This window comes from Suricata suricatta, chromosome 11 (assembly GCF_006229205.1).
Source record: "Suricata suricatta isolate VVHF042 chromosome 11, meerkat_22Aug2017_6uvM2_HiC, whole genome shotgun sequence".
Classification (NCBI taxonomy): Eukaryota; Metazoa; Chordata; class Mammalia; order Carnivora; family Herpestidae; genus Suricata; species Suricata suricatta.
Genome location: NC_043710.1, coordinates 520683 through 541245, shown reverse-complemented (window position 1 = coordinate 541245; position 20563 = coordinate 520683). Strand labels below are relative to the sequence as shown.

Genomic DNA, 20563 nt, shown 5'->3' with positions numbered 1-20563 from the left:
CCGGAGCGGCTCCTGCTGCCCGGCGGGGAGCTGGGACCCCGGCGTGGGCCGGCCCCGGGCGGAGCCGCCGCCGCCACTGTCGCCGTGTCTCCGCCTCTCCGCGCGGCCCGGCCGCCCGGCTCTCGCCCTGCACCTCGCCTGGCCCCCGCCCCCTGTCGCCCCCAGCGTCTGTCCAGGCAGAGCTGAGTTCACGTCGGGGGGAAGATGACCCCGGTGGCCTGGGGACCCTTCCTGAGCGGGACTGAGCGAGGAGGACAGGGCTGTCCGAGGATCCCGATTTAAGGCGCCAAAAAGTGTGCAGGACAAAGCCGGGCAGGAGACAGAAAGATATTTTCAACGGTTATCTCCGGGGTGGGGGGCGGGGGCGCTACTTTCTTGCCTATCCTTTTCCAATTTCGGTTTTTCCCGTTGTTAAACAATTAGCAGGGAATATATTACAAAATGGCAATATATACAAAATGGTGTTTGAATCCGATGTCTTGGTGTAATGCGTGTACAAATGGGGGAGGGAGGCAGTGGGGGTGGGGACCCAAGGGGGACCTCTCCACGGCAGCCTGCCCCCGAGTTCTCCTTTTGGGGCTCAGCCCTGACTTGGGTTCCCCTTGCAGGGCGGGCTGGGAGAAGGAGCTGGGCGGGGCTTGCATGTGACCTTCCTGCTGGGGGGGGCCCCCTCCCTAGCCCCAGCCCGGCCCCCTGAACCCACCTGGGAGGTGGTTGGGGGTCTGGAGGCCTCTGCTTCTCCAGGGGCCTGTGATCCTGCTGAACTAGAACAGGTTGGGCCTATAGGACGGGACTTTGAGAGCGAGCGGGGGGCGGCTCCTGGCACCCGCACCCGGACCGGACCCGGGGACCTGCCCAGCCGGCTCTCCCAGTCCTGCAGTCCCTACCGTTATTGTTGGCTGGGGCCCGCGAGCCCCACCGCCGCCTCACACCTTGGTCAGGACAGAGAGCTCCAGACAGCCAGCCAACCACCCAGCTCGGCTCCAGTGCCCCTCCCCCACGGGCCCTGTGGGTCGCGGGAAGGGCTGGCTGCACCCCTCACACTGTCCGGGGCAGAGGACGCTTTCAGGAAACCATCTGCCACAGAACAAGGTCCAGCGTCCTCTGGGTCAGACCTCACCCTGCCTGACATTCTGGACCCGTCCTACGACCTACGTATCGGTAGGGGTCGTAGGGGTGCGGTGGGGAGGAGAACGTGTGTACCCTGGCCAGTGAGGTTTGCCATGATAAGGGGAGGCCCGGCGCCTTTCGGCAAATGCCCAAAGTGGACCAGGCTCTGCGGCTCCCAGGTCCCCAGGGCTCAGCTTGGGATCCTCACCCTCCAGCCGTCCAAACCTGAAGTCAGACCCACACCACCTGTGTCACCATGGAGCCGAGATGCAGACGCCACCTTTTGTAAACATTTCTCAGGTTTTATTTAGCAAGGATCTTGGTCCCGGTATTTCCACCGGCCCTTGGCTGTGCCCAAGGGTCAGGCAGCACAGGTCAAGGTGGGGCAAACACAGGAGTCCCGGGCAGAGAAGTGGGCTAGACCTCAGGCCCACAACTGCCGTTGGGGGACGGCCTCAGGCCCAGCTGCAGGCCCTGAATGCCAGGCCGGAGGACAGCAGGACCCCTGTGGCCTGGGAGTCACACACAGTGAAGGAGGCAGGGGCTGAGCTGTGGTGTTTATTATAACTGCTTTGGCGAAAATAAATAATTATTCACAAACGGTCTTCCGCGAAACTTGGCAAATGAGGGAGGAGCAGGTGCAAAGCTCTCAGGAGTAATACTGCACGGACCGGGGCCGCCAGGTGGGGGCCCCGCGCTTCCCCAGGCCTGGGGCGGGGCGGAGCGGGAGATAAAGGCACCGAGTGGTCGGTGGGGGGTGACGGCAAGTCCCGTGCTAGCAGCTGGGAGGGGCCCCATCTCCTTACTCCTGCAGAGGTCATGGAGAGAGGCCCAGGAGGAGGGATCTCAGCCCGCCCCAGGGCCCCACCTCACGGGGCAGGGAAGCCGGGGCGCCAGCCCTCAGCACCGGGACCCCAGGGGGCTGAGGAAGGACGGGGTGGGAGAGCACTCAGCAAGGGGGCGAGCCAGGTGGGAGCTGTGGGGGCTCAGGAGTGGGACTGGCGGGGGCACGCATGCGCAGGGCGTCGGGTGGGAAGGCCACGTTAGTGCAGAAAAGGCCCAGTAGCAGCTGGCGCTGGTACTCCTCCCACTTGGCCAGCGCGTCCCCTAGCGAGAGGCTGGTGCGCATCCAGCTGGGCAGCGCCTCGCTGTAGGAGGCACAGGACAGCGGCACAGACGGCAGTGACCGGGCGCGGCGCAGCTCCACCTGCTCCGAGAGCCTGCAGGTGGGGAGGAGGGGAGGGCGGGAGGGCTTTAGAGGGGGCCCCTGAGGCTTCATTCCCAGGGGAGACACAACAGTGAGGGGGGCTCACCTGGAGGGCAGGTGGCTTCCCAGCTTCCTCTTGGCACGCATCACCAGGTACTGGCAGATGCTACCTGTCTGCTCCTTCATCCACCGGATGTCCTCAGGGACGTCAGGCAGCCACTCCAGCAAGCTGGGCGGGGACGGGAGGCGCGGCCTCAGGGTCCAAGGCTCCGCCCCCACCCACGCCCACTCTACCTCCGCCTGTGCCCCACTTCTGGGACCCCCGAAGTGGCATCTCTGCAGCATCCCCCACCGGTGGCCTTTTCTCCGTGGTGTCCACCACTCACGATGACCTCGAGGTCTGGTCCCCCACAGTCCCCGCCCAGACCCCTCTGCTCCCCTCACCGGATGGTGAAGGACACAGCGCTCTCCAGCGGCAGAGTGTAGGGCACCATCATGGCTGCGGCCAGACGCACAGGCAGCATGTTGGAGAGCGCGGTCAGCAGGTCCTTGGGCTCCACGCAGGCCTCCAGCAGGGCTGGGGGTGGGCGCAGGAGGGAAGCTGACCGGCGGTCAGGGAAGCGGGGCCTCCCTGCTCCTCAGCGTCGCCACCAGCTGGGTACGCCCCCCACCCCACCCACCTACACACCCTCATTGAGCCTCGCAGGCAGATGTTCCAGGATGTGGTCCTCCAGGGGTGGCTGCAAGGGACCTTCCACGAGGGCCCCCGAGGCCTCCTCCGCATCCTCCGCATCCTCGGCCTCGGGGGCGTGGGGGCGGGCAGGGGGCAGCGCCAGCACGGGGTTGGGCCGGTTCAGGAGGCCTGGGTGAGGACCCCCCCAGACAGCTGATCAGCACGGAAGCAGGGGCAAGGGCGAGGAGCCGGCACCCCCGCCTCACCCATGCCCACGCCAGGCGGCACCCACGCACCGTTCCGCCTCAGAAAACGCAGCGCATCCCTGTAGCCCTGCTTGCACATGTCTCGCAGCACCTAAGGTAGGGGCACAATGAGCAGGCGCAGGGACCCATGGGTGCACTGCTCTGCCCCCGGAGCCCCTGCAGGGTGGCTTGGATCCGGGCTGCTGGACGGGCGGCCACAGTGGAAAAGCTGCACACACCCCACCTCGCCCGGTCCTTCGGGAGAGGCCCTCTGGGCAGCCTGCGCCCCCCCTCCCGCCCCCCGCACCGAGCGAGGCGGCTCTGCAGGGCCTCTGGCGCAGAGCTCACCGTGGGCTCCGGCGGGAACAGGGCCTTGGACAGGCGGTAGAGATTACGCAGGTTGAACTGGATGCTGGTGTTGGTGAACCGGAACTCATGGATGTTGGTGGAGCTGTCCTGTGGGCAGATGTCACTCTCTCCCGAAAAGGGGGACACGGTGATGGTGTTCTTGAGCTCGTAGAGAGGCAGGTTGTCCGAGATGCCGCCATCAACATAGCGCTGCGGGACACATGGCCACACAGGGAGGGGCCCAGGGACTGAGCTGGCTAGCCCACTGGGCCACCTTGGGCCCCGCCCCATGGCTGTTTCCTTCCAGCCTTTCACCCACTGGGCACTGACCATGGGCTGCTGAGCAGAAGGCCAGACCCTGGGGGAGGGGCAGAGACAGCCACAGGAAGTATGTCTCTCTAGGGGGCAGGCCTGACTCTTGAGTAACTCGGGGAAGTGAGGCAACAGGCTGTGGAAGGAGTAAGGGGAGGGGGGCGCCACTGCCCTTCCTCCTCCCCACTGCCTTATCCCACTGTCTGCCCAGTGGCCAATTCTTGTCACCCACAACAGGTGTCCAGGGAATACTCACCACGCCCCGGAAGGCCGGAGGGATGAGGCCGCAGTACACGGGGATGAAGGCGCTGCAGACGTTGGCCTGCGGGGCCGGGACCGAGAGGGTGAGGTGAGCAGGGACCCTGAGTTCATGGTGTGCCCCCACACGGCCCGCCACAGCCCACCTGGATGAGCTCGTCCTTGGAGCTGAAGTGGGATATAATGACATTCTCGCCATCAGAGACGCGGGTCAGGGAGATGCCCACGTGCCCGCTGGCACGCTCATGGCTGTCATCGGGCAGGGTCTTCACCATGCAGCTACGGATAGTCTTTACCAGGTTGAAGGAGGGGTGCAGGGGACCCAGGAACCGCTTCCGGGCCTCCTTAGACACCTCGATGATGTTGGCACCTACCTCGCCTGGGTGAGCAGGGCCAACAGTTAGGGCCTGGCACTCCTGCCCACCCGCCCCCCCACCCCCGTGGTTCCACGCCCAGAGCCGTGTGCGCACAGTCATAGCACCCCCATCTACCCTAGAGAATTTCCACTATCCATCACGAGGCCTGGCCCACAACGGGGATTTTGCTACCTGCCCCTGGAGAGCCAGAGGCAGGCCACCACCCCAGGAGGGCAGACAGCTGGGGCCAAGGCCTTCCCTCTGTCCAGTATTTCCCAACTCCTTGCCCTGATCCATGAGTCACTGGGCCTGACCTGGTGTGGCCCCCGGCCTGAGAAGGGGGGAAGGCGGAGGTTCAACCCTGACCAGCTTTAGCCTTCACACATTTGGCCAGATCCAGGGAGTCTAGCACAGGCCTGTGGGCACGGGGCTGGAAAGAGTGGGGTCCCACCACCCCTGAGAAAGCACACTTGTGACACACCGCAGCCAAGAGCAAGCACCCCAACACTCTTCTTGGGGCTATGGGTGCTGGCCTCAGGCAGAGGCAGGGTAGGGGCCCAGGAGTGGTCACGGAGCTGGAGAGCCCTGGTGAGGAGTGCAGATCACTGTCCTGGTCAGAAGTGGGTACAGAACCCGCCATGCTGTGGGGACTATAGTGGCCCAAGGCCACTCCTGAGAAAGAGGCTTCTTGGGGAGGTGGGGGGAGGTGTCCTGGGAGCCACCTCCATAGCAGTGAGTCAGGTGTGGCCTGAGGCCAGCATGCAAGTGTGACAGACACTGGCCTGAAGGCTTCCAGAGAGGGAGGGGCAGGCCCACCGAGGTGAACCCCCAGGTCCCAAGGATGGAGAGCTGTGCTCCTTCTACCCCAGCCCCTCAGGGCAAAGGTCACGGGAAGGATGCAGGGGAGAACCCTGGACAGACTCCTGCTGGGCAGGGCATTCAAGGATCTGTTGACCTTTCTGTCACCTTGGCTGCCCTAGTAGGCTGGGTGCTGGGCACCATTCCCGGGACTCCTGAAGTACTCAGTGTGCTGTCAACAGCACTTGCAGGCACCTGCCCCAAACCCGTGTGTGAGTAGAGAAGGCCGTCCCACTGCCAGCAACCTCTGCACTGCCTGCCTCGGGGCTGGAGGGTCCACAAGTGCCTCCCACCCCGGGGAATGGGCCGGCCACACCCGGGGTCCAGGCCCACAGTGAGCGGTAGGCGAAGAGGGAGAGGTAGGTGAGAGTTTGCCTTGCCCAGCCCTACCTGCCAGGTTCCTCCCCCACATGTCCTGAGAGGCACCAGGACACGGTCCCCAAATACCTCTTCAGAGGCCACCCCCGTACAAGACCCCGGGGACATGGCATTGTAGCCCTAGGACACAGTGACCTCTGGCATCAGGGCCATTACCGGGCTACTGGGGTAGTGAGGCCCCTTTCCCGACTCTCACGGTCCCGCCCACGAGTTACTTTCTCTTTCCAATTAAATACCTATTGCTGCACCTGTCCATCCTCCAGCCTTTGCTCCCTGAAAGGCCCCAGAGGCGCGCGTGGCCCCACCCCAATCCCTGGGCACCATGACTCAAAACAAAGTAGGCCCCGCCCCCGGGCCGGCGCCCGAGATCAGACCTTCGGCCCCGGTCCTGGGCGCGGGCAGAGACCCCTCTCCACTGCACCACGCCCCCGCCTGCTTCCCCAAGCGAACAGGGTGGGGGCAGGGGCGGGGGGCGCTCTACGCTCAGGAAGAACAACCTCCCGGCCTCGGCTCACTTAGGCAGGACCCCTGTCTCGGCCCCTCGCCAGGCTCCCTCACCCGGGCAGGACCCCTGTCGCGCCCCTTCGCCTAGGCAGGACCCCTCCCGCCGGATTCCCGCCCCGCCCCCTCACCCAGGCAGGCGCCGGTGACCAGCGCGGTGGCGGTGAGCGCCCCGGCCGAGGCGCCGTAGATGTGCGTGGCGTTGGCCACCAGGAAGGGCGCGTGCTCGCGGAGGCAGGAGGCCACGCCGACGTGGTAGACGCCCAGGAAGCCGCAGCCCGCGAACGAGATGTTCCATGTCGCCTCCCTGGGAAACATCTTTGCGGCCCTCCGGGCTCCGGGGTTCGCTGCGCGCCTTGCGCTCCCGTTCGCTCCGGGGCCGGGCCTGGCCCCGCGGTCGCTCTTGCTCCGGGTCCCCGCCTGCGAAGGCGGAGACGCTGTGCCAGGCGGTGGCCGAGTCAGTGTTTTTAGTGGGGGCGGGCGGGGGCGGGGCCGACGCGCGCGGTCCAATCGGAGCGCGCGGGGAACGGCCGCGCCCTCCGGGAGCCTTGGAGCCCCGCCCCCGGGCCCGAGACCCATTGCCTGGCCTTTCGGGGAAGCTGGAGGGAACACACAGTGGCCCAGGGGTGTAGGGAGGGGTGAGCCCAGGCCTGGGGCGCGCTGAGTCTGGGAACCCGAGAGTCTCGTACAAATCCGCAGACTTGCGAGGGGGAGGCCCCTGATGTCTCGGCAGTCACCGCCCTGTTCCTGAGGTATCCACCTACAACACCCACGCAGGACACCGAGGAGCTCGCCCCAGGGCAAGGACCCAGGACTCATCCACAACTGACTCATAAATATCTAGGGCTGGAAGCGAATCACACACAACTCCCAGAGCAAATACTAGTGCTCTAAGACCCCAACCTGACGCCCAGGCCCCAGCTGCCCGCGGCGGCGGCCCCTCCATAGCTGGGCAGTAACCTGGGTTCTACATAGGTAGGAATCGGGGACTACCCCGCCCCCGCTAATTGCCCCAGCAGGTGGACAGAGCACTCCAGTGATGTCACCCTCCCGCCCCTTTCCGCATTTTTGTTCTGGAGTGTAGGGCAGGCATAGCCTGGCTTGGATCCAGGAGCCAGCCCTGCACCTCACCACACCTTCCAGACAAGGGGCTGCTCTGTGCTGGGGTGGTGGGATGCCTCTGTCTGCACACCCACGTCGTAGGCAGACGCTCGGCTCAGGACCCAGGCGGTGCCAGGGCTGTGAAGGTGTGGGCTCCGGCTCAGGACTGCCTGCCCCCCAGGCCCAGGCCGAGAAGCCAGAGCAGGGCTTCCCCCAGAACAGGAGCCTCTGGGTCAGCCTCTGTGCTGTCAGCCACCCATACTTGGCCCTGACAGTATGCCTGACCAGCACAGGATAGAGCAGTTGCGCAAGGTCAATCCAGACCCAGCACTACGGAGGAGGCGGAGATGGGGAGACATTGTTTACATAAACTCAAAATGAAGGCTGAAGGCGGGTGGAGGGCACAGGGCTGCCTAGGCTGCCCTACAGCCTGCACAAAGGGCCTGGGGATGGGAGGCAAGCCCAGACCTGGGTATTGGGAGAGGTGAAAACAGGGGATATCTAACTGAATTTGATTTAGGCAAACTTGACCTTCTCTCTTTAATGTTTTTTATTTATTTTTGAGACAGAGAGAGACAGAGCATGAGTGGGGAGGGGCAGAGAGGGAGACCAGAATCAGAAGCAGGCTCTAAGCTTTCAGCACAGAGCCCAACACGGGGCCTCAAACCCAGGAAGTGAGATGACTTGAGCCGAAGTCAGAAGCTTTACCGACTGAGCCACCCAGGCACCCAAACTTGACCTTCTTTGCACTTGGGGACCCTCTCCCCTAAGTGCTTTGGGCGGGTGTACAGTGCAGACTGCAGCCCCGTCAGGATGGTCAAGGCCCCTTCTGACTGCGCTGGAAGCGGCAGGAGACGGGAGGTATGGTACAGCAGGGATGGGCGTCCCCCCAGATGCTGGCCTGGAAAGCTCAGGGGGTTCATCTAGGTGACCACCCAGAGAGGAGCTGGGGGTGCAGGCTGAACCAGGGCCTTAGGGTTGTCCCTGACCTGCTCTAAGGACACGGCAGGGTCCGGGCCCTTCCTGCTTCTGGAGTGTGGGGCCTTGAAGGGTGGCCCTGCTCCAGTGCAGGGAGACCTCTGCTCCAATTTCCACATCAGGGTTGAACTGTTTTGGATACACAGCCCTCTCTCCAGGCCCCTGGGACTGTCTGCTCTGGAGCCAGGAACATAGCGGCACTTCCAGGAACCTGGCTGGGGGTGGGAGGTGCCGCCACCAAACCCCCCCATGTGGGTGAGGACCCGGGTGTTTGCTGTGTAACATATTTTGAGAGGACACATGTGTGCACGCTTGGGAGGAGGCAGGGAGAGAATCTCGATGTGGGGCTCTATGCCAGGAAGTGCGAGGTCACGATCAGAGCTGAACTCAAGAGGGCGCTCAACCATCTGAGCCACCCAGGTGCCTCTAAAAGGTGGCTTTATTCAGAGGCTCAGGACCCGTGCGCATAAACACTGACCTGCTATGTAGCATTCCGCAGGCGGACATCATGCTTCCATGCCCCCACAGGACCCTTCTCTTCAGGGTCTAAGGTCTGCCCATGGACCTGGGACCCCCTCCTCCAGGGCACCTGGGGCACCCACACCACCGCCTCTCCCTACCCTGTCCTGGCCCCGGCGACACGTGTGCGACGAGTCCCGGGGCCACTGCAACGATGCTCACGCTTCCTCTTGGCCCAGGTCCCACCTGCCACAGGATGGGTTCCAGCTCCTCCCCGAACCTGGAGTCCCACCCCAGTCCCCACTGCTCTGGGGAACCAGCAAGGCCTCAGGTCTGCTTTCCCACACCCCACACGCACTCCTGTCCTGCAGGCCTCTGCCCCTCTGAGGGGGTCCTGCACTCCAGATGTCCCTTTTGTGCTCCTTCCTTCTCCAGTCCCTGCAGAACTACAAGCCAGGAGCGTAGATCTTCAGAACTGTAGCCTGGCACACCATGGGCACAACCCAGAGAGAGAAGCAGAGTGTCGACTGGCTGGTCTGGCATCGGTGGGCAGAGGACCTAAGGCCCAGGAGACTACAAACCGCTGCAAGGCCAGGACGGCGGCTGGATGGGCGCGGGCAGGCTTGCCCCCGAAGGACTCAGCGGGCACATGGCCCAACATCACTGCCTACGAGCACCCCTTCGTCACCTGGCCAGACCGTGACTGCTGTGGTAACCAAGCCTCAGAGGAGGTACAGGGCTGCCCCAAGTTGCTGAGAGTAAAAGTGGAACCCGAGCCGGAGCCCTAACTCCGCAGGGAAAGCTGCTCCTCACACGTGCACTGCTGCCTCGCGGCTTTCCCGTAACTGAAAACGCGCTGCCAGCCCTGGGACAACTGTGGCCCCCAGCGGCCGGGGCTTCCTCGGGGCCCTGCAGACCCCCCACTGCTGCTCTGAAGGGCTCCTGCGCGTGCCCCAAGTTCCCCCCAGGAAGGCCCCGGCAGTCCTCAGGAACCAGGACTGTGCCCAGGAAGGCTCACGGCTCCTCCCGGGGCACTCAAGGCTTGCGCTCCCCAGAGCCCCACAGACGCCTCCCATCCCAGGCACCCATCCCAGGCACCGTGGGGGATCGTGGCGCCAGATCCCCGGTTCTTCACCTCAGCAGGAAGGGGAGGGCTTCTCCTGGAATGAAGGCCCGCCCACACCTGCTCGGCGCCAAGGCCGCGTTCTTACAAAGCGCTCCCAGGCTGCTCGAGATACGTAAAAAGGGTTTATTGGCAGGAAAACAGGGCTCTAATCGAACAAGCCAAATCCCATATCATCATCCGACTCCTCCGATTCCTCCTTCTTCTCGTCTTTCTTCTCCTCTGCTGCGGGGAAGAAGGGGACAGTGAGCCAGGCCCACAGTGCATGCCACGCCCCCAGCGGGGACCCGGCCTCCGCCCAGCCTCCACTTACCCACAGCTGGGGTGGAACCAGCAGCAGGAGCTGCAGATCCCGGGGCAGCAGAGACCGTCACGGCCCCACCAGCGGGCACACTGGCCAGCTTGCCAATACCTACGGAAGTCAGGGGAGAGGAGATGAGAGCAGCAGGAGCTCAGCCTGAAGGCCCCAGGGGGAGCGAAGAGACAGTCTGCCCAACACACGGGAGACCATCACCAAGTGCCAGCGTCACAAGCGTCTGTCCCCCTACACAGGCGGCTCTGCCTCTGCCACACACACACCCCAGCCCCCTGCAATTTCCTATCTGGAAATTTGGCTTCTAGGAATCCCTTCCCCACAAAAAACTGAGTAACAGCACCCCACCCCAGAGGAAGCTGGACAAATGCATTTATATCCAGGACAGGGCGGAGTCAGTTAGCCAGGTCCAGATCCTCAGCCCCGGCTGTGTGCCGAGCTGGCTGCGCCCCTCGAGGTGCACACACAGGGACAGAACAGTAGTCCCAGCGGCACAACTTCCAAACAACCCCATCAGCTGCAGCCTCACGCTGCCAGAAAACCATCTGCCCGGTAAAGAGAGGCAGGGACTTGCGCCCCCTCGCACGCCCAGTCTGTGCTCCCTAACACCACCCTCAGCACATGGTGAGACTCAATTATAAAACCCTAACTTCGGGGCCCTCTGGGTGGCTCAGCCAGGCCATGCTGGCTGCAGTTCGTGATCTGAGCCCCAGATTGCACTTGGTGCTGACAGCGCAGAGCCTGTGTGGGGTCCTAGTGTGTGTTCTCTTACCAGAATAAGCAACATCATGAAAGATATATTTAAGACAATAAATATCCCAGCTCAGAGCCCTGCAGGCGGGCAGTCAGGTCCAGTGAGAGCACCGGCACCCTCTGCTGCTCTGCCACTTGAAATGTCCAGAAGCATCCCCGGTACAAGCCCACTGAAACCTGCTCCGTTCTCTGGGTGACGCTTCTAGAGTGCTCTGGTCCACAAGCGAAACCTGGCAGGCCACGGGCTGACCAGCAGGGATTAGGATGGACCCCAAGAATGAAACCCCTTGCACACAATCTCACCTTGGGCAATGACATCTTCTATATTTTTTCCGTTCAGCTCACTGATGACCTAGAATGACCAGTCAGCAGTTACCAGAGGCTCACTACTGAGCCCCACACGTAACTTCGCCTCCTGGAGCCAGTGCAGGGCTGGCCTCAGGAGCACATGACAAAACGCCCCAGAGCCTCGAGGCCTGCCCTGTCCCGTCCGGTCCAACACTTGTGCCCCGCACGTGTGCCCTCTAAGCCTTGCCGCAGGCGGGGACCAGACGTCCGGCATTTCCCGAGCATGAGTCGCACGCCATCTCAGTCTACAGCCCCCACATGCCCGAACGTTCTTAGGGAGGCGGAGGAAAGATATCAATAAAATGCGCTCTGCCCTTTCTCCTCCTTTAACGCGAAGTTTACGAACACGTTTGAAACTGCGCTGTAACCTCGCGTCCCCGAAACCAGGCTGGAAGTCCGCCTCATGCCTACCCACTGTCCCTTCCTTGGGGACACAGCAGGGTTCCCCCCCCCCATCGCTTTCTCAAGGGTGAAACCCGCGCCTCTGAGGCCAGAGCCCCGCATACGCACAGCGTCGGGCCAGCCGGGGGCTAAGGGGCCTACGGGGCAGCTACCTTGTTGAGCCGGTCGTCGTCCGCCTCGATGCCCACGCTGTCCAGAATCTTCTTGATGTCCTTGGCACTGGGGGAAGCATTACCCCCGAGGGCAGCCAGCAGATAGGAGGCGACGTAGCGCATCCTGAAGCGGGAGGAAACGGGGGTGGCGTGACTCGGGAGCAGCACGCCCCGGGCCCCTCCAAGACCCGGCCGGCGCCCGCCCGCCCCTTCCCGGGATCCCCACGGCCCCCGCGACCCCAGCCCGGCCAGCGCCCTGGCCCCGCCGCCCACTTACTCGGCGGCAGATAGCCTCACGCGTGCGACCTCGGCGGCGTCAGGGACGGAAAGGAAGGCGCCGGCGCGGGGGGCGGGGGTAAGCCGCTACCCAGAAGCCCCCGGGATCGGCGTGCAGCCCTGAGAGGGCGCCTCCGAGTGACGTCACACGGCGCGCAGGCGGCGGGGGCGGAGAGGCCTAGCTCCGTGCAGTCCCGCGGCAGCAAAGGCGAAGGGCACTTCCAGGGTCGCCTTCTTGCGGACAACGCAGGGGCGAGTGTCCCCCGACCTTCCTGGGGTGGCGGGGTGAGCGAGCCTCCAGCGCGGCCGCCACGGCCGCTACGCATCGGTGGTGCGGCAGGCGTGGCCGTTGCAGTGGGAGGACTCCAAGTCCCATGGTGCACCGCTGCCGGAAGTGCGGGCGCGCCTTCTATGCCGGCGCACGCGGCCGGTTGGCTCGCGGGCAGTTCCTGGCCGCAGGGACCGTGGGGACCCGCGCCGGAAGGCCAGTGAAGAGGGCGAGCCCGGCCCGCTCTCCCACTGTGGAGCCGAGCGGCGTGGGCCTGGTGGTTGCTCCCCTGCGGGGCCGTGTAGACTCTGAACTGACCTCCGTGCCCACGTGCCACTCGTTCACTATACGGCGTTTGGGGACCCCGATGCCGGTTGGTGTGCCGAGAGGGAGCAGACCTGCCCCTGCTTCTCTGGAACATAAATTTAGAGCGCGCGGACACACAGAGTAAATAAGCGAGGCGATCCAGGCTGAGATAAATCCGAAAGGATGAGGTGGCCCTGAGAACTGGGGCCAGCACCAGGCAGAAGGGTCAGGTGCAAAGGCTCCACGGTGGCTGGGATGGATCTAGAAGCAGCAACCACCCGAGCCCGTGGAGGACTGTCACAGCGAGGCCAACCTTCGGGTGCAGTGCATCAAGCACGGGTGTGTTCATGCAAACCACACGGTTCCTGTGGGCGACCTCGCTGTCTTTACCCCCGTTTTAGAGAGGATGTAGGGCGCAGAAAGGTTTTCTTGCTCAGGGTTTCACAGTGGGATACAGCTGGGAACCTCCTGGCAAGGAGGGGACTTTGGCAATACCTAGGAAAGTGGCAGGTTGTGATTTTTATTTTTAGAGGTAAAATAATACACAAGATTTACCATTTTAAACAACAATCCAGTCGCATTGGGTCCATTCACATCACACAACCGTCACCACCACCCATCTCCAGACCTTTTTCCGTCTTCCCAAACTGGATTAAACAATAATTTCCTGTTCTCCCCTTCTGCAGTCCCTGGCACCCACCATTTTAATTTTTGTCTCTATGAATTTGACTACTCTGGGGACCTTGTATTAGTGAAAGCCCATGGTATTTGTCTTTTTAGATCTGACATTTCATTTAGCATAGTGTTTTCAAAGTTCATCCATATTGTGTGTGTTTCTCAATTTTGTTCCCTCTTAAAGCTAAATAATATTCTTGTGATTGACTTAAGCCTCTGGCAGCTATGTAGAAACTGAGGGGGGGGACAGGAGCCGGGAAAGTGGGGGCCTGGCCACCGCCGTGTATTGATCTGCGGCCGAGTGGGCAAATGAACACAAGGATGGCAGGCTCTGAGACTCAGACGTAGTTCAAGTTTCTTGGCTTTGGCACTTGCTGGCTATGCGTCCTTGGGCAAAATATAATCTGTCAGAGCCTCCTTTTCCTTCCCTGGGAAGTGCAAAGATTGAGAGAGGCAATGTGTGGGGAAGCCCACTGCTGGGGCATTTGCCTGGAGTGATTGACAGTTCATAGGATCACAGGAGCCCGTCTCTAGAGGAGGCCCCTGAGGCTGTCTAGGAAGTGGCACATTTAGAGCTCTGGCTTCTGGAGCAGCCGATAAGCCCCCAAAGCCTTCCTCCGTCCTGAGATTGCACCTGCTCACTTTGACGGGGCCAGAATGCACAGCTCCAGAGCAGGGCGGGCCTGACGGCCAGGCACCTCTGAAAGGGCGGGCTTCCCAGCGCGCTACGCGGGCCTTCGCCGCGGGAGAGGCTGGACTGAGACGGACTAACAGGAAGTCGAGTGCAGCTGGGCTGGCGGCTGGGGTCGGCGGCCGCGTCTCCAGGGCTGCAGGCCGGCCGACGGCAGGCGGGGCTGGGAGGGACGCTGAGGCCGTTGCCTGCGGTCCCACCCCGGAGCTAGGAGCCTCCTGACTGGCCGGGACCCGGGGTCCCGGCCCGCTCGGGAACGCGCCGGCGGAAACCCGGCGCGGGACGCGCCCCGGGGACCGCGCACAGCCTGGAAGGCAGGTACGCGCCGGACGCTGGCGGACGCTGGCGGACGGCGGGGACGGCGGGGATCGGGGATGCTCTGCGGGCCAGGACCGGCCTCCGGCCAGTCGGAGCTCTGAGTGTGCAGACCACTGCCCTCATCAGCCGACTGAGATGGGAACGGGAAGCGTGGGAGAACCCTCCTCCTGCGGTCACGAAGTGGGGTCACATCACCCTCCCACACACATGCACTTATCTGACACATGCGGGCACAATCACGGCGTTCCTTGCCTGGGCCACTGCCCCCACGTGGTAGATTAGAGTCCTCGACCTTTGGTCCAAGCTGGTGGGTGTGAAGGTTGGAGGTGGGGCTGGACCCAGAACTCTTAAGGGGGGTGGGGGGCAGCCAGGAGGAGCTGACGGCCCTAGAAGCCCCTTGTGCAGATGTCCAGAATTGGGATGTGAAGCCGCACTTCCCCCTCCTCTCCAACTACCCCCACCCCAGCAGGTTCCCCAGGCTCCTCTGCACACGGTTCTCCCTGCCGCTGCCCTCCTAGGTCTAGGGTACTCATTCCCCAGCCCTATTCCAGCAAAGATCTGTGCAGCCTAGCCCCTGGGCTCTGTGAGCCGGCTGGCCTGGCTCCAGAACGCCCCCCAGCTGGAGCCCCCATTCCCTTGAGCAGGAGGAGGGCCCAGCCCCACTCCCTCCCCCTCCTCCCCCTGACTCTGCAGGCTCCCAAGGCCCTGCCTGAGCAGGCCTGCTTGGCAGGCTGGGACATGTCTGGCCCCCGAGGACGGCCAGTGGGCGATGGCCGAGGTGGCAGAGGAGCTGGAACTGGAGGCAGCTGCCACAGAGGATGCTGCACGAGATGCTGCGGATGCTGCGGATGCAGAAGGCGCCGGGGACCTCCCTCTCCTGATTGGGAGCCGGCTGAGCCTGGACCTGTACCCTGGGGGCTGCCACCGGCTGCTACACCTGCTTGCCCAGCCGTCTGCACAGCTGCTGGAAGTGCAGTTCTTGCGGCTGAGTGGCCACGAAGACCCTCAGCTGCTAGAGACCACCCTGGCCCAGGTGGCGTGCAGCCTGCGGCACCTGCGCTCCCTGGTCCTCAGAGGTGAGCCCACCTGGTCCCGGCCCTGTCCCAACTGGGCGCCCCCCCAAGGTGAGGCTGGCTGAGCTTGGGCTCCTGGATGCCCGCAGCTCCCAGCAGACCCCAGCGTGGCTGTCTTTCCTGGGGCAGGTCGTGGTGATGGCTGTTAGCTGAGGTGAGCCTGCAGTATCTGTCTGCTGGCGTCTCCTGTCCTTGTGCGGGTGGGGTTGGGGGAAGTCTCTGCCTCTGAGCCGAGCTGGGACCTGACTCTGGCTCTGAGAGCCACATCTGCCTTCCCCTTTTCTAGGTGGCCAGCGCCGGGATGTGCTGGGTGCCTGTGTCCGGGGCTCCCTGACCACACTGCCTGCTGGCCTGAGTGGCCTGACCCGCTTGGCCCACCTGGATCTGAGCTTCAACAGCCTGGAGACACTGCCGGGCTGCATCCCGCAGATGCGTGGCCTGAGCGCCCTCCTGCTCTCTTACAACCTCCTCTCGGAGCTCCCCGAGGCCCTGGGAGCCCTGCCCGCCCTCTCCTTCCTCTCTGCGACCCACAACTGCCTGCGAACGCTGCCCACAGCGCTGGGAGCCCTGTCCACCCTGCAGCGCCTCGATCTCTCAGAGAACCTTCTGGACGCTCTGCCGCCTGAGATTGGAGACCTGAGCAGCCTCACCGAGCTCAATCTGGCCTCCAACCGGCTACAGAGCCTCCCGAGCTCCCTTGGTGAGTAGGAGCTGGGGCCCTCTTGGCTCCCTGCGCCTGGCAGGGGATGCCTGGCCTGCACTCTCGTGTGGGCCCCCCTTGTCCATAGGGGCCCCTGCACACACAGGCTTGGCCCACCTCAGAGGCTCCATTCCCCCTGGGTGACCTTTGTTTGCCTTCCCTTCCCTGGCTGTCGAGCCCCCCGCCCACCCGCCCCGGGTCACAGACTTTCCAAGCTCCCTGAGTCTGACGGGAGTGGGGGGTGGCAGAGACTGGAAAGACTTCCCTGGTTCGCCCTCATGCGAGTGGCCTGGCCTGGCCAGGGCCTGGGTGGCACCAGGTGGCCTTCTGCGGGCCCTGAGCTGGCACCTGCCCGCAGGGGGCCTGCGGTCCTTGCGGCTGCTTGTTTTGCACAGCAATCTCCTGACGTCGGTGCCCACGGGCCTGGCCCACCTGCCGCTGCTCACCCGGCTAGATCTGAGAGACAACCAGCTCCGGGACGTGTCCCCCGAGCTACTGGACGCCCCCTTTGTGCGCCTTCGGGGGAACCCCCTGGGCGAGGCCCTGCCTGCCCTCCCCAGTCCCCCAGGTAGGCCTGTTGCTGGGGAGAGTGAGGCCACACACAGGCGAGGAGGAGGGGCCATGGCTGTTCTAACAGCTCCTTCCCTCTACAGGGACACCTGTGATCCCAGAAATGCCCAGACTGTTCCTGAACTCAGATTCAGACAGGTGTGTTGGGGAGAGAGCTGGGGCCAGAGAAGCATGTTGTGGCCTTGTCACCCTGTCCCCAGTGGACACCTTGATCATGCCTCGGGTCTTCTAGGGTTTCCCAGAGGTGCCCAACTCAGATGTACACATGTGTCTGACTGGATGTCCCCCTGTCATGCAGCTTCCCTGTGACCCCCCAAGGCTGCTCGGTGACCCTGGCCTGTGGTGTCCGCCTACAGTTCCCTGCTGGGGCCACTGCCACCCCTGTCAGCATCCGCTATCGACTCTGGCTGCCGGAGCCACGCCTCGTCCCCCTGGGTCCCCATGACACTCTGCTCAGCCGTGTTCTGGAGCTGCAGCCCCATGGGGTGGCCTTCCAGCAGGCATGCCCAGAGCAAGTCAGAGGGGGAGGGCATAGGTGATGAGGGTCCAGGCTTGGTCCCAGAGCTCACGCCACCCTTGCCCGGCAGGAGGTTGGCCTGTGGTTGCTCTTTGTGCCCCCACGGGCCCGGCGTTGCCGGGAGGTGGTGGTCAGGACCCTGAATGGCGACGGCTGGAGCGACCTGGAGACTCACCTGGAAGGAGAGGGACCCAAGGTGAGAGCCATGGTGGTCCTTCCTGTGCAGGTGCTCCTGGAGGCCCTAGGGAGTGGCCCTGCCCAGACCCAACCCCTGCCCAGTGACTCTGCCCAGCCTCCCGTCTCCCCCTGCCCATTGGCTCTGCCCACACTCTGTCCCCCTGTTTCTCTGACTCCCACCCCGCTGTGCCCAGCGGCTCTGGGCCCACTGCCAGGTGCCCCACTTCTCGTGGTTCCTCGTGGTCTCACGTCCTGTGTCCAATGCCTGCCTGGTGCCACCAGAGGGGACATTGCTGTACTCCTCAGGAAATCCAGGGGTCAAGGTCACATTCCCCCCTGGGGCCACCGAGGAGCCTCGGCAGGTCTACATGCAGGTACAGGGAGGGCCGCGGCGGGGTGGGTGGCCGGGGGGGGGGGGGGGGGGGGGGGGGGGGGGGGGGGGGGGGGGGGGGGGCGCCTCCCCGAGGCAGAGTGAGTGGTCACGTGGTCTGTCGCGCAGGTGGTGCGAGTGGCCGGCAGGGAGCTTCGGGCCCTGCTGGAGGAGGCTGGGGCGGCAGCCAGCCCTCTGGTTTGCCTCTCCCAGAACGGCCCCCCAAACTTCCTCCAGCCCGTCACGGTGCAGCTGCCTCTGCCCCCTGGCGTCACAGGTGAGAGGCAGCGTCTGGCCGCCCTGAATTCCTGGCTGCTGGGTTGAGTGCTCAGGTGGGGAGCCCCTGCGAGGGCGGCCTCAGTCAGCCTGTGGCCCCTTCGCGTCCCTAGGCCTGAGTCTGGATCGCTCTCGCCTTCACCTGCTGTACCGGGCCCCTCCTGAAGCCGTGTGGGGTGACATCACCGCTCAGGTGGCCCTGGAGCTTACCCACGTGTATGCCCGCTTCCAGGTCACACACTTCTCCTGGTCAGTGCCCCGCCCGCGCCCTCCGCCCCGCCTCGCGCGTGCGCCCGTCCCTGTCCCGCGCCGCACTCAGCCCCGCCCTCGCAGGTACTGGCTCTGGTACACCGCCAAGACCTGCGCCCAGGGCCTGGCCCGCAGGGCCTGGGAGCGCCTGCGGCTGCACCGCGTGAGCCTCATCGCGCTGCAGCGACGCCGTGACCCCCAGCAGGTGCTGCTGCAGTGCCTGCCCCTCAGCAAGGTGCGGGTCTGCAGGGCCCGAGGGCTGAGGTCCGGGGCGGGGTGGGGGTGTGGGGCCTCAAGCTCCGAGCCAGTGGGCACTCTCCCCCCACAGGTGGATGCCACCCTGCGGCGGCTGCTGGAGCGGTACCGAGGCCCTGAGCCCTCCGACACGGTAGAGATGTTCGAGGGCGAAAAATTCTTCGCTGCCTTCGAGGGGGGTATCGACGTGGATGCCGGTGCGCCCCCTGCCCCTCGGAGGCTGGGCGGCGCTGGGGTGTGTTCCCCAGGCTTCCCGCTGAGCCCCACCCCCACCCCTTCCCCACCCCAGACCGCCCGGACTGCGTGCAGGGCAGGGTCTGCTTTGTCTTTTACTCACACCTGAAGAACCTGAAGGAGGTGTATGTGACCACCACCCTGGACCGGCGAGCTCAGGCCGTGAGGGGCCAGGTGGGTCCGCTGGGCAGGGTGCCCCAGCCGCCCGGGCAGAGGCCAGAGCACTGAGCCCCACCTCATCCCAACCCCAGGTGTCCTTCTACCGGGGAGCGGTGCCCGAGGAGGTGCCCGAGGAGGCAGAGGCTGCCCGGCACCAGAAGGGCACAGACAGCCCGTGGATGGCCACGCTGCCCATCAAGCTCCCGGTGTGGCCTGGGGTGGGGGGCAGTGCATGTAAAGGGGGCAGGGGTGGCATAGAGGCCCGGATGGGGGAGGCCAGGGGAGGGCAGAGGGCAGGGCTCACTGCACCCCTTCCTCCTCACAGAGACTGCGGGGCCCCAAGGCGCCAGGGCAGGGGACTAGCCTCTCCCTGGCACCTTTGAACCTGGGTGATGTGGAGACAGGCTTCCTGACCCAGAGCAACCTGCTCAGCGTGGCCAGGCGCCTGGGCCCCGACTGGCCAGCTGTGGCCTTGCACCTGGGCATGCCATATCGAGAGCTACAGCGCATCAGGCATGAGTTCCGGTGAGTTCCTTTGGGTCTCCTAATGCTGGCTTTGGACCAGACTCGGGCCTGGGGCCCGGGGCCTGGCAGCTGGGAGGACCTTCCGTGAGGCTGGCTGAAGTTCTGTCCCCAGTAGGTGAGGACAGGGCCAGCAGGCAGGAAAGGGAGGGTCTGGCCACCTCCCACTTAGGGCTAGGGCGCCAGGAACCCCCGAGAGGGTGAGCAGAACCTTGGGTGTGGTGGCTGGGCCTCCCCGTCACCACTCTGCATCCCCCCCAGGGACGACCTGGACGGTCAGATCTGTCATATGCTCTTCTCCTGGGCTGAGCGCCAGTCTGGGCAGCCGGGGGCGGTGGGGCGCCTCGTGCAGGCCTTGGAGCAGAGTGACCGGCTGGATATAGCTGAAGAGGTGAGAGCGGTGTTGGAGCTCGGCCGCCGCAAGTATGAGGACAGCATCAGGCGCACGAGCCTGGCCTCGCTGAGCCCGTCGGCATCCCAGTCCCCAGAGTCGGCCCAGGCCTAGACCCCACTGACTCGAGGCTGGCCCCTGATGCACCCTGGCCAGTCGTCAGAAGCTCCCATTTTCAAGCCTTCCCTGTGCGTGGGTGCAGTGACCCACCTGCCCGCCCCCCCATGTGTGACACAAATGTACTGTTCAGGCTGCTTCTCAGAGCTCAGTTTATTTATTAGGTGAAGGGGTGGGTGGAAGGCGAGGAGTGGCCTGAGATCAGAGGCCTGGGCCCTGTGGGGAGGGGACCCTGTGTGAAGACTACACCACCTGCCGCCCCCTCCCCATGTGCCCAGGAGAGAGAGGGGCTGCAGCTACAAAGTAACTGCGAAACACCGGTGGATACAAAGTCACCTGGGTGCTGGGTAGCAGATTAACCCTGTTGGCGGCAGGTGCCGGGCCAGCTCCATTCTCTCCAAACACCTGCTGTTAGGTCCGGGACCGATCCTGCCCTAGGACACCCCCGTCCCAGCACTCCTTGCCACCCGCTGGTCCGGCAGGACTAATCCCTGGGTCCCTGACTCCTGCGAGGCCTGCGGGGAGGCCGGAGACCAAAGCAGGG

The 20563-nt window shown here is 64.3% G+C and overlaps 4 protein-coding genes and 1 non-coding gene across 9 annotated transcripts in view; 1 reads left to right on the top strand and 4 right to left on the bottom strand.

Moving 5' to 3' along the window:
- Nucleotides 1–787, bottom strand: part of CRACR2B (calcium release activated channel regulator 2B) — a 5416-nt gene extending 4629 nt beyond the window's left edge. The window contains exon 1 of one of the 2 annotated variants that reach the window (XM_029956807.1): nucleotides 704–787. The gene's annotated coding sequence lies outside the window, so the exon portion shown is untranslated. The remainder of the gene's footprint in view (nucleotides 1–703) is intronic. The other variant, XM_029956805.1, reaches the window with a different exon arrangement.
- Nucleotides 788–1391: 604 nt separating this feature from the next.
- PNPLA2 (patatin like phospholipase domain containing 2) lies at nucleotides 1392–6702 on the bottom strand. Its single transcript, XM_029914621.1, has 9 exons — nucleotides 6378–6702; nucleotides 4300–4532; nucleotides 4152–4217; nucleotides 3584–3793; nucleotides 3287–3347; nucleotides 3006–3179; nucleotides 2762–2894; nucleotides 2424–2546; nucleotides 1392–2330 (listed from the first exon to the last, which is right to left on the bottom strand). Exons 1-9 carry the CDS (start codon nucleotides 6562–6564, stop codon nucleotides 2060–2062), a joined length of 1458 nt encoding a protein of 485 aa, XP_029770481.1. The 5' UTR covers nucleotides 6565–6702; the 3' UTR covers nucleotides 1392–2059.
- Nucleotides 6703–10013: 3311 nt separating this feature from the next.
- RPLP2 (ribosomal protein lateral stalk subunit P2) lies at nucleotides 10014–12264 on the bottom strand. Of its 2 annotated transcripts, none has more exons than XM_029956861.1 (5): nucleotides 12153–12264; nucleotides 11876–11999; nucleotides 11277–11325; nucleotides 10221–10319; nucleotides 10014–10132 (listed from the first exon to the last, which is right to left on the bottom strand). In XM_029956861.1, exons 2-5 carry the CDS (start codon nucleotides 11996–11998, stop codon nucleotides 10056–10058), a joined length of 348 nt encoding a protein of 115 aa, XP_029812721.1. In that variant the 5' UTR covers nucleotide 11999; nucleotides 12153–12264; the 3' UTR covers nucleotides 10014–10055. The 2 variants fall into 2 exon arrangements, with proteins under 2 accessions (XP_029812721.1, XP_029812722.1); XM_029956862.1 differs by having other exon boundaries at nucleotides 10014–10129.
- On the bottom strand, nucleotides 11112–11245 carry LOC115272896. Its single transcript, XR_003900543.1, has one exon. It is a non-coding gene; the product is annotated as a small nucleolar RNA SNORA52 (small nucleolar RNA).
- A 1939-nt stretch (nucleotides 12265–14203) lies between the features above and the next one.
- PIDD1 (p53-induced death domain protein 1) lies at nucleotides 14204–20163 on the top strand. 3 transcript variants are annotated; one of them, XM_029956932.1, is made up of 16 exons: nucleotides 14204–14409; nucleotides 15103–15485; nucleotides 15769–16182; nucleotides 16541–16750; nucleotides 16836–16890; nucleotides 17051–17252; nucleotides 17340–17465; nucleotides 17641–17820; nucleotides 18030–18093; nucleotides 18206–18341; nucleotides 18426–18576; nucleotides 18670–18793; nucleotides 18886–19004; nucleotides 19082–19195; nucleotides 19315–19514; nucleotides 19773–20163. In XM_029956932.1, exons 2-16 carry the CDS (start codon nucleotides 15179–15181, stop codon nucleotides 20014–20016), a joined length of 2646 nt encoding a protein of 881 aa, XP_029812792.1. In that variant the 5' UTR covers nucleotides 14204–14409; nucleotides 15103–15178; the 3' UTR covers nucleotides 20017–20163. The 3 variants fall into 3 exon arrangements, with proteins under 3 accessions (XP_029812792.1, XP_029812791.1, XP_029812793.1); XM_029956931.1 differs by having other exon boundaries at nucleotides 17946–18093; XM_029956933.1 differs by having other exon boundaries at nucleotides 14315–14405; nucleotides 17946–18093.
- Nucleotides 20164–20563: the final 400 nt, after the last annotated feature.

Bases quoted from the DNA above. Each gene is read 5' to 3' on its own strand.
- PIDD1 (XM_029956931.1), top strand. From the start codon at position 15,179: ATGGCCGAGGTGGCAGAGGAGCTGGAACTGGAGGCAGCTGCCACAGAG. The intron at 18,794-18,885 runs GTGCGCCCCCTG...TCCCCACCCCAG, and splicing joins GGGTATCGACGTGGATGCCG to ACCGCCCGGACTGCGTGCAG. The intron at 19,196-19,314 runs GTGTGGCCTGGG...TCCTCCTCACAG, and splicing joins CGCTGCCCATCAAGCTCCCG to AGACTGCGGGGCCCCAAGGC.
- PNPLA2 (XM_029914621.1), bottom strand. From the start codon at position 6,564: ATGTTTCCCAGGGAGGCGACATGGAACATCTCGTTCGCGGGCTGCGGC. The intron at 4,533-6,377 runs GTGAGGGGGCGG...CTGCTCACCCAG, and splicing joins GGTCACCGGCGCCTGCCTGG to GCGAGGTAGGTGCCAACATC. The intron at 3,794-4,151 runs GTGAGTATTCCC...TGTGTCCCGCAG, and splicing joins CTCCGGCCTTCCGGGGCGTG to CGCTATGTTGATGGCGGCAT.
- RPLP2 (XM_029956861.1), bottom strand. From the start codon at position 11,998: ATGCGCTACGTCGCCTCCTATCTGCTGGCTGCCCTCGGGGGTAATGCT. The intron at 10,320-11,276 runs GTGAGATTGTGT...TGACTTCCGTAG, and splicing joins AGAAGATGTCATTGCCCAAG to GTATTGGCAAGCTGGCCAGT. The intron at 10,133-10,220 runs GTAAGTGGAGGC...TCTTCCCCGCAG, and splicing joins TGGTTCCACCCCAGCTGTGG to CAGAGGAGAAGAAAGACGAG.